General features: G+C 49.1%; 1 protein-coding gene across 2 annotated transcripts; it reads right to left on the reverse strand.

Moving 5' to 3' along the window:
• Positions 1–3,688: 3,688 nt before the first annotated feature.
• Positions 3,689–10,495, reverse strand: ing3 (inhibitor of growth family, member 3). 2 transcript variants are annotated; one of them, XM_012876727.3, is made up of 14 exons: positions 10,290–10,494; positions 8,665–8,784; positions 8,481–8,552; positions 7,252–7,352; positions 7,104–7,169; positions 6,880–6,976; positions 6,704–6,775; positions 6,486–6,602; positions 6,244–6,407; positions 5,062–5,255; positions 4,800–4,992; positions 4,667–4,705; positions 4,447–4,571; positions 3,689–3,887 (listed from the first exon to the last, which is right to left on the reverse strand). In XM_012876727.3, the coding sequence occupies exons 2-13, from the start codon at positions 8,690–8,692 to the stop codon at positions 4,455–4,457; spliced, it is 1,260 nt and encodes a 419-aa protein (XP_012732181.1). In that variant the 5' UTR covers positions 8,693–8,784; positions 10,290–10,494; the 3' UTR covers positions 3,689–3,887; positions 4,447–4,454. The 2 variants fall into 2 exon arrangements, with proteins under 2 accessions (XP_012732181.1, XP_021179376.1); XM_021323701.2 differs by lacking the exons at positions 8,481–8,552; positions 8,665–8,784 and having other exon boundaries at positions 10,290–10,495.
• Between the last annotated feature and the right edge of the window lie 172 nt (positions 10,496–10,667).

Consider the following 10,667-nt stretch of genomic DNA (forward strand, 5'->3'; position numbering starts at 1 on the left):
GAAATGTTCTGTCTGGTTTCCCTGCTGGACGTCAGATAGTGGAAAACAACGGATGGAGGACGCCTCAACACGTCTCACTAAAAGTCATCAGACTCTTCCTCCTGCCCCACGGCCACCAGGCAGCGCTGTTACCCAGCTACACACTAAGTTCTTCTGGATCGGCCCGGTCCACATAGACAGTGTTCTTGAGAGTCCTGAAGTGACATTTTTCCCAAAATGGGCCATAGACCCATGATGTTTAAACATTCACATGTGGAAACCATCCACAGAACCCAAGAAACAAACCAGAGCTCTGCAGAACCGTCAGCACTCACATCAGAACCGCTGGTTTGGTACAACAATGTGGTTCTGTGCATCACGTGTAGAAACCGGCTAACGGACCTTTTATAAGCGCTCACCACGGCTGCCATCTTTAAAACCAACAACAGCCGGTAAGAGAAGTCGGGAAGTTCGTAGACTAAAGTAGCTGCAGGAGGAAGCATACAGGCTCTCCTCTGGAGAAGAAACTTCATGAGCTTCAGAAGGAAAACAAGGAGCTCCTGGGAGGATCAGGGCACCAGAGAAGGTGGAGCTGGAGGCGGGTTGGTGTTCCTGAAAACACGGACAGATGTTGTTGGACCAGTCAGAGTCAAACCCACGTTGGTAGATGGGCTGATAGATGGTGGTACCGCCATGGCCCGGGACCCAGGCTGCCACGTCTTTCAGCCCAAAGTCAGTAATAATAATTTGGTCTGACGCAGCGAGACGCACGTTTTATTCCAGGAGGACCTCTGAAGAAGACCGGGAGGCTGGTACCAAGTGGTAGTCTCTGCTGATGCTGGCAGGAAAACAGGCGAGAAGGCGAGGCAGCAGAAGGATGGAGCCAGAGTAGCAGCCAGAGTAGCAGCTAGCCAACAGCTCACTGGTTCTCTCGGACCCTGGCGGCAGCACGAGTGTTCTGGTCCAGGGTGGTCACTGCACTAAACGTTCACGGCCAGCACCACGTCTGCTCCTTCCTGCAGCGCTTGCTTGTTATCTGGGTAAAAGCGAACCCTTCAACAAGATGCGTTCTCATCCAGAATATCTCTGGTCATCCATGATTGGGAAACATTTTTGTCCCCACGACTCATCCTGATCTAGAACCAGGCTGACACAGGAAGTCTCTTTGTGATCCGGGTCTCTTCATGACCCGGATCACTGGAGGCCAACAGATGACTTACTGTAGGTCATCTGTTGGCCTCCAGCAGCAACCTGGTGGACAATAAGACATTTTCTGGGAAATGTCATCTACACTGTCCTAAAAGCTAACAATTGGGTTTATGAACTGGTTCCACTTGGATTCAAAGGACCTGATCTGGATCAGCAGGTTTATCCATCTAGGGTTGAAATGTCTGCTGCCTTCAGGTCCGTCTAGTTTCACGATGGATGAATCTGCTGAATCTCTAAAGCTATAAATGTGATGATGTTGGTTCCTTTGGTTCTGAGGATGAGGAACCGCTACATGTTCCCCGTCTACCAGCTTCAGGATATTGAGCGACTGTTTTGTCTGATCTGGTAAACCCAGAATCTCTCTGGATTAAACCACATCAACTGCTATAGATGAAGGAATAATTAACCTTCTTTGTGTTTTCTATCAGTGACTTGAAAGATCAGCGAAATCTTCCCCTTGGTAGAAAAGAAAGTGATTATTCACAGGAAGCTGGCTCCTTGGTTTAATTCAGAGCTGCGTTCCTTGAAGCACAATGTTAGGAAATTGGAGAGAAAATGGCGCTCTACACACCAAGAGGAATCCTACTTAATCTGGAGGGACAGTCTATTGTTGTATAACAAGACCCTTCGCAGAGTTAGAGCAGCATATTTTTCATCATTAATTGAAGAGAATAAAAATAATCCTAGATTTCTCCTCAGTACAGTTGCCAAACTTACCCAGAGTCACAGCTCTGTTGATCCATCCATTCCCTTAGCTCTTAGCAGTAATGATTTTATGGGATTCTTCATAAATAAAATTGATTCCATTAAAAATAAAATAATTGGCATCCTCCCAAACATGATTACCTCGTCCTCAGTAAGTGAGGCAGCATTGGAGGAATCTTTAGAACCTGCGCAGTGTCTGAACTGTTTAGAAGCAGTAGAGCTTTCTGAGCTATCTAAAATTTTAGCTTCATCTAAACCTTCTACCTGCATGTTAGACCCAATCCCAACCAAGTTGTTTAAGGACATATTCCCTTTGATCAGTGGCACTATTTTAGACATGATTAATCTATCCTTAGTAAATGGATATGTACCACAGGTTTTGAAAGTAGCTGTTATTAAACCTTTACTTAAGAAACCTTCTCTTGATCAAGATGAGTTAGTAAACTACAGACCTATATCTAATCTTCTTTTCTTATCTAAAATTCTTGAGAAAGTAGTTGCTAATCAACTCTGTGAATATTTACAAAGTAATGACCTACTTGAGGAGTTTCAGTCAGGCTTCAGAGCTCATCATAGCACTGAAACAGCTCTGGTGAAGGTCACTAATGATATTCTCATGGCCTCAGATAATGGACTTGTGTCTATACTTGTCCTGTTAGATCTCAGTGCTGCATTTGATACAGTTGATCACAATATTCTCCTACAAAGACTTGAACATACTGTAGGGATTAAGGGAAAAGCATTAGGCTGGTTTAAATCTTATCTGTCGGACAGATTCCAGTTTGTTCATGTTAATAATAAATCTTCCTCAATTCTATATCAGACAGCATGTGATTCATTTCCACTGTTATGCTGATGACACTCAGCTATATTTATCCATAAATCCTGATGAATCCAATCAGTTACTTTGAGTTACTTCAGTTACTTGAGGGATTGCTGCAAAGCCATCAATGCAGACGACTGTCCACTGTGGTTCTGGTTCTGCTGGAAGTTCTCCTCCCTGTCAAAGGGGAGTTTTCCTCTCCACTGTCGCTTCATGCATGCTCAGTATGAGGGATTGCTGCAAAGCCATCAACAATGCAGACGACTGTCCACTGTGGCTCTACGCTCTTTCAGGAGGAGTGAATGCTGCTTGGAGAGACTTGATGCAACCTGCTGGGTTTCCTTAGAGAGGAAACTTTCTCACCAACCTGGAGGATCTGATGGAAGCTGACTTTGGAAAGAACCTTGATGATGATGGGATGTTAATTGGAGCTTTATGAATAAACTGATTTGACCCACAACCAGATTGCCACTGCAGCCCAGTTCCTACAGCAGGGTCTCTACTAGGACCATTACAGAAAGGCTGTGGAACCAGAACGGGTCAAAGCTAAAAGCAGCCATGGCTGACTGGACCAGAGCAGAACCAAAGTGTCATGGTGAGACATTTGGGTCAGAACATCTCCAGAGTTGCAGCTCTGTGGAGACGGTCCTGGACTGTAGGACTCAATGCTGGTGCAAGACCTGGAGGGATGGAGATCGGGTCGGACCAGGTTGTTCTGATCCAACAGAAGACCTGCTGTAGGCTGACCGGGTTCTCTCAGAATCACTTCAGAACCCAGAGGATCCCAGTTTCTGCTGGAAACCCTGGATCCAACAATTAGGGGAACAGAACCTGGGAGACAGAACAGGACTGGTCTGCTTGACTGGGACCGTTATGCAGACCGGTCCAGGGTTCTGATAAGACCAGGCAGAACCCGGACAGAGGTCCAACAGCTGTGAAGAACCGAGGATAAAGACGAGGAGGACGAGCAGAGTTAGAAAACATCCTCAGTTTATTATCAGGGACAAAGCGGAGCTGCAGACGCTCCATACATTCACAGAAACCACACAGGCTGCCGTAGTTGTAGTCCAGAACAGTTTGTAGTTTTATAGGTGGAGTGAGGAGAGCACGGCCTGCTGGGAAACGGTTTCACTTCCTGGACTCTGGAGAACGTCGGAGGAAACGATAAAAGCTGCAAAGAAGAAACGAGAAACCGGGTTCAGAACGAGGACGAGGAGATCCGAACGGGAAGGAAGGGAGGAGATAGGAAACGAGGAAGAAAGGGATTAGGGAACCACAAAAGGAAAGATACAAGGGAAGGTAGGAAGGGTACAAGGAAGAATGGAAGGACACTAGGAAGGAAAGAATAACACCACCAAAAATGGAAGGAGGGACACTAAGAAGGGAAGGAGGGACATAACTTGGGAATCAGATCCTAAATCAAACGTTGTTCTGTAGCGTTCTGTGGAGAACAGTTCAGTCTGGACTGGGTTGGAACCGTGGAGAACCGCCCAGACAGGTCCAGATGTTCCAGCCAGGTTCCAGCGTGGAACCTCACAGATCCACAGCCACGGTTCCAGGGTTCAGTGAAGGCAGCACAGCCTAAACTACGATCCGTAGAACCTCTGGAGACCCAGGTTCTCCCATCATCGCAGCAGAACCGACACATTTAAGGCGTTTCCACCTGCTATGACGAGCTGCGGCCCAGCAGAACAGAACCGGGTCTGATCGGACCGAGGGTTGAGACTGACCTGGCGGCCTATTTGTGGCGGCTGCCCCGCCTCTTCATGGCGGCCGTGCACTGCGGGCAGAACCACTTCCCTTTGGGGGCCTCGGTGAGACCCACACAGCCGTAGTGGAACCACTCGATGGGACACTGTGGGCAGAGAGCAGAGCGACCCGGTTCAGCAGACCGACCCGGTTCAGCAGCAGCCAGAACCGGCTCAGCGAGCTGCGCGGCAGGAAACTCACGTCTGTGTTGTCGCAGCCGACCATCTCTCCGTAGGAAACCTGCGGGACACGGACCCAGATTAACCCAGATTAACCCAAATTAACCCAGAACCAGAACCAGAAGCAGAACCAGAAGCGGGTCCAGACGGCCTACCTGGTTGCAGATGCAGTAACGGGGCTCGTTGGGGTCGTAGGTCCAGTCCACCTGGCTGCCGGCGTCGGCCTCGGGCAGAACCGCCGCCTGCTGGGAGAGCTCCTGGGCCAGCGCCGAGGAAGAGGAGCAGGAAGACAGCGACGAAGACGAGGAGGAGGAGGACGACTGGTGGTTGGAAGACTTGATGCTGCTCCTGGAACAGAGCAGACGGAACGTTTGGACCCAGCCGTGATGCAGAGCGTGCAGAAGAACCGGGCCTTACTTGGACTTGCGGCCCCTGGAGTCGGAGGCGGGGGGGGCGGGGGCCAGGGTCTGGGTCAGGGTGGAGGCCAGGGCGGAGGACGAGTAGCCCGCGTTCTCCCGGGACAGAGAGAACTCCCGGCCCAGCTGGAAGTCGTTGTTCTTGATGGCCTCGTAGCTCGCCTTCAGGCTGGAGGTCCGCCTGCCCTCCTTCATCTGAGGGAGAACCCACAGGTGAGACGCCACAGAACCCACAGGTGAGACGCCACAGAACCCACAGGTGAGACGCCACAGAACCCACAGGTGAGACGCCACAGAACCCACAGGTGAGCCGCCACAGAACCCACAGGTGAGACGCCACAGAACCCACAGGTGAGAAGACACAGAACCCATAGGTGAGCCGCCACAGAACCCTCAGGTGAGACGCCACAGAACCCACAGGTGAGACGCCACAGAACCCACAGGTGAGCCGCCACAGAACCCTCAGGTGAGCCGCCACAGAACCCTCAGGTGAGACGCCACAGAACCCACAGGTGAGCCGCCACAGAACCCACAGGTGAGCCGCCACAGAACCCTCAGGTGAGACGCCACAGAACCCAGAGGGTTCCTACTGGAACATCTACACCGTCTGCAGCTGGTACTAAATGCAGCTGCCGTCTCCTAACACACATAAACCACATTTCACTGTTCTAGCCTCGCTGCACCGGCTCCCCTTGTTTTTAGAATAGATTTTAATATTTTATTGTTTTTAAAGCTCTTAATGGTCTAGACCTCCAGTATTTGACTGAGCTTCTCTAAATCCATGTCCTGACCAGAACACTGAGATCCTCTAATCAGCTGCTACTGGCAGCAGCACTGAGGCTCTGCAATAACCTGCTGTGGCATATTCCATCAGCATCCAGACAGTTTAATAAAGTCTAAGTGGACATTTGGCAACATTTTATGTTAAATTATATTTTAAAATGTATTTTATTTAAATTGAAACATTTATCCTGTTCTATTTTATCTCCAGTCAATGTTTCTTTTTGCATTGTGTTTCTGTATTTTAGCTCTTTAGTCAACCGCGCTTGTTTTAAATGTGTTTTATAAATAAAGGTTGAGACCCAATCAAACAGGCTGGGCCCAGTAGGAGGTTCTGTCTCAGACCCTGAAGACAGACACCAGCCCCCCCCCAGTCCCCCCCCCCCCCCCCCCCGGTACTGACCTGGGCCGTGGCCTGGACGGCCTGGGCGGCGGCCATGGTGATGGCGCCGGCGCCGGTACCGGGCCCGGCGGACAGGGAGCCCAGGCTGTAGGAGGCCAGCGGCTGGGAGGAGTTGACGCTGTAGACGGCGGCGGAGGACGAAGACGTGCTGTTGCTACGGCAACCTGCGGGGGACACAGAGGGACGGGTCAGCGCCGGAACGGGGGACAGCGAGGACGGAACAGGTCCAGCTGGGCCGGTACCGGGCGTGTTCTCCTTGGAGGCGTCTGACGTGAGGGTGGACAGCAGAGCTTCAGATTTAAACTTCTTCTCAGGAACGTGTTCTGTGGTGTGGTGGGTCGGCGCGCTGTACTTCCTCTCTGGAAGAGAACAGAACCAGAACCGGCATGAGGACGCCGGCCCGAAGACGTTCCGCACACAGAACCGCACACAGAACCGCACAGAGAACGGCAGGACTCACTCTCAGGGCCGCTGTGGGAGTGGACGTGATGGTTGTTGACGGGCTGGGACGGGCTGTCCATCTCCAGAGACCCTGAGGAAGAGGAGGAGGAGGAGGAGGAGGAGGAGGAGAAAGGTCACGGCTGACTCCAGAACTTTGAAGCCGGTTCTGAGGTCCAGTCGGACCGAGAAACTCACGTCTCTCCAGGACCTCCGTGATGCCGGCGTTGTCCGCCTCCAGCTCCATCTTGAACTTGGCCAGCTCCTGGTCCAGTTTCCTCAGGTGTCGGTCCACCTGAGGAAGAACACACCAAGCTGAAGCCTTCAGAACCGGCAGAACCCACAGTCTGGACCCGCCGTGTGGCGCTGACTGCCCCCTGGTGGCCAACGCCCTGAACAGCAGAAGGTTCTACTCTCCTCACCAGGTCATAGATCTGGTTGGCCAGCTGGACCTTCTCATCTGCGTCTTCTAGAGCTTTGTAGTAATCCTGGAAGAGAGAACCGTTCCTCCACATCAGAACCTTTCACCACAGAACCTCTGCTGCAGCTCCGCGGGTCAGAACCTCTCACCTTCTTGATGATCTCCATCTGCTCCTCTCTCCACTCGGCCTTGTTCTTCTTGGCGTTGGTGAAAAACTCCGTGACCTTCTGCTCCAGCTGGTCCGTGGCGTCTGAAACACAAACAGGAGGAACGCTCAGAGCGGGCCGACCCGCACCGCCTCCAGAACCACACCGCCTCCAGAACCGCACCGCCTCCAGAACCGCACCAGAAGATGTGTGGAGGACCGGGTCAGAACCGAACAGCAGACGTCCACAGCAGCGTGGTGGCAGAACCTTCTCAAACGGGACGTTTAGTGGAATTCTAGATATTTTCTGGGTCTGCTGACCAGAACCTCTGCTGATCTGGAACCTGGGCTGACCCGGACCCCTCCCAGATGACACCACCTGACCTTTTTCATCATTTTAGTTGCTCTGCAGGAAGTTTTCCAAACGATCTGGCAGGAAATTAGTGTGAAACGCCTAATTAGGAGGAAACCCGCCTGCAGAGCTTCTCTAGTCCTACTGGTACCGAGGAACCCAAGGTTCTGGTAAAGGCTTTAAGGCCCAATCCAGGCGCAGATGACAGAGGGACTGGTTCTGAACCTGCAGACGGGTCTGGTACCTCTTCCTGATCTAATCCACAACGTTCCACTCTGAGCTGAATAATGAATATTGTTCAGATCTCTACTGTTCAACAGACACAGATGCATGTGGTAGAACGGCCTAGTCAAAGCCCAGACATGAATCCAGCTGAGAATCTGATGTTCTCGGATGATCTCCATCATCCTGCATGAGCTGGTGGAGAAACCCCCAGAAGACCTGCAGTCAAACCTGGTCCTACTAAATGTTGACTCAGGGAGCACACCACACTTTTACGGTTTTTATTTGTCAAAATGCTGAAAGGCCTCGTTTTCCTTCCATCTCACAACCCTCAGTCTGTCACAGTAAAAAAAAAAAAGAGGTTTGTGTTTGAACAGCACAAAATGGGACAAATCCCTGTGGTTCCCGTCCTTTAAAGACATTTATACTGAGATTTTAGGGAGTAAAGGCTTCAGAGAAACTGCAGCAGTTCCTGCTGTTCACCTGATGGCCAGCAGGGGGCGGTGCTGAGCGCTCAGCGCCGAGACAAAGGGCAGATTTTCCGTTTAAAAAGAGGAATATGGCGAAAGGAGCTGATTAAAGCCGCGGCGGTATGAAGCTGTTCCCTGTGCGGGATAAAGTCTGCGTGTGTGGCTGCTGTGTGTGTTCAATGACCGTACTCTGAACCTGCAGGTCCATCTCCCTCATTTCCGTAAACCTGTCGCGGAGGTCCATGGGAAGCTGCTCGATCACTGCGGGAGGAGAAAAAAAAGGACGACAATGCTCCGACCGACAAATAACACACACTGACCGCTTATTAAGGCCCCAAACCCCGCAGCCGCCCAGCCACAGCCCCCTACTCACTCTCCAGGTAGTCTTCCAGGTACAACATCCTGCCGCTTTTAACCTTTAAGCCGTTTTTCGCAACAATTTTCGTCTTTCAAGATGGCGCCTCCACCCGTAGACTGGCTCAGAAAAAAGATCCTAAAAATAGAAGCAGGAGCGATTGACGTCAACGGCTTTGCGTGATCTGATTGGTTGGAAAACATCGCTGGATTTTGATTCGCGGGTCAGAGTACTGTTGCATTATGGGGGCAGTAGTTTCTTTCTTATTTATGAATAGACCCTAAAATAATTATATTTTCACGTTGTTCGATGTTTACGTTTTATTTGCTCGATGACAAAATTTACATTTGTTTTATTTTCAATATGTTTACCTACGGATTAGGTTTTTATAGAGTGTCTGTGCTATATTTTAATCATATAGTTAACTTGTTTAATATTTGCTTTATTACTTGTCTTCTTCAAATTCTATGAACATAACTAAATAGAAAAGAAATAACATTGGAATTCAGGCCTACCTGGAAGAACATTAATCTTTATAGATATACACTTTTAGTATGAATATACATATTTTAAAATAGAGCCGAAGAATAAGGAGCCGTCCAACAGATAATAACATACATGTAGAATTTCACATTGATAAGTCTGTTTTCGTGCGTTTAATGTTCAGTAGTCTGTGGGGAAAAGCAATTTTTATCTTGCAATTAAAAAAAAATAAAAACAGAAAAGGCAAATTTACAGCATAAGAAAGAAACACTGTACAGTTAAATAAAAATAGCATACTTTGATGAAATGTGCAGTTGAGTTGGATCATTTAAAAAACTTTCCATTTAGCCAATGTGACCTCAGTTTCTCACTTCATAGCACCCTAACAATATTATTCCACTTTACAGTACATGTACTTTTCTAATTAAACATATTGTGCTGTTGCATTTCTCGTTTATGTCAGTATATTACTTTATCTGATTTGGGTTTGTTCTGCTGTTTTTCCTGCAGGGGGATGAATAAAACTGTAAATAAGCCTGAGATTCATTGTGAAGTTGACTCAGATGGTAGAATGAATGTTTCTGCTGATTGATAATTTAGTTAATGAGATAACTTCTTCACGTTTCATCAGACAGGTTTAGTCATAAATAAATAATATCAAACATATTTAAAGGCTCAACAACAGTAGGTGTCGCCTTTAGTCCCATTTCAGCTTGACTTTGTTGATCCATGTTTTTAAATCTAAATAAGAGAGAGCAACCAATATGAACCACAGTTTGCTTAAAATGTTCTTAAACACACAAAATAACTTAATTTAATGGAATTACAATCCTAGTAATTAAACTTTGGGACAGCCAGGATGTTAACTTTTGCTGATGAGCTGAAGGGCCTCCTTACCATTACCCTAATCTTTAGCTTGATTTAGAGAGTCTCTGTCTGGTTGCGGTCAGAAGTGGACCGCTCCAAAACATTAACGTGAGAGTTAGTGAGAAGAAACCCATTGGTCAAATAAAAAGATGCGCTTAAACCCAAATCTGCCACATTTTTCTGCACTGAAGAGTTTTCACAAAACTGATTTATGGAAACCAAAAACTGGTCTTTGTCTCCACCGTGGTGCCGTGATCTTAGATGTTTAATCATTTCAGATATTTAGTGAATACCTGGGAAATATTGCTTTGGGAGCCACAGATGGGCGTGAGTCTATGACCCGGTTCTGGTCCTGGGCCCGGTGTCAGCCTGGGCCGGCTCTGTCCCCAGTGAATGGAAATGAATGAGGCGTCCTCATGAAGATATCTGCGGAAGCTTCTGCGTGTGTGTGGCTTCCTCCCTGCAGCTTCATCCTCTTCCTCACAGCCTGCTGACCCCGCGCCTCTGTGGCTGGAGGCGGACACATTCCTCCGTCCTCCCCCAGGACCCGGCGCTGACGGAGGGACAGAGGGAGGGACAGGGAGGGTCAGAGGGGGGGAGCCTGCCTCGGCTTTATTTAGGAAGAGGAGGCAGCAGGACGGGACGGAGGTCGGGACTTTTCACCGCAGCTT

Source organism: Fundulus heteroclitus, chromosome 17 (genome assembly GCF_011125445.2).
Source record: "Fundulus heteroclitus isolate FHET01 chromosome 17, MU-UCD_Fhet_4.1, whole genome shotgun sequence".
Classification (NCBI taxonomy): domain Eukaryota; kingdom Metazoa; phylum Chordata; class Actinopteri; order Cyprinodontiformes; family Fundulidae; genus Fundulus; species Fundulus heteroclitus.

Excerpts from the sequence above, each read along its gene's own strand:
- ing3 (XM_012876727.3), bottom strand. The coding sequence starts at position 8,692 with ATGTTGTACCTGGAAGACTACCTGGAGA. Across the intron at positions 6,776-6,879 it reads CACGGAGGTCCTGGAGAGAC|GGTCTCTGGAGATGGACAGC; the intron begins GTGAGTTTCTCG and ends CCTCTTCCTCAG. Across the intron at positions 4,706-4,799 it reads GTTACTGCATCTGCAACCAG|GTTTCCTACGGAGAGATGGT; the intron begins GTAGGCCGTCTG and ends CGTGTCCCGCAG.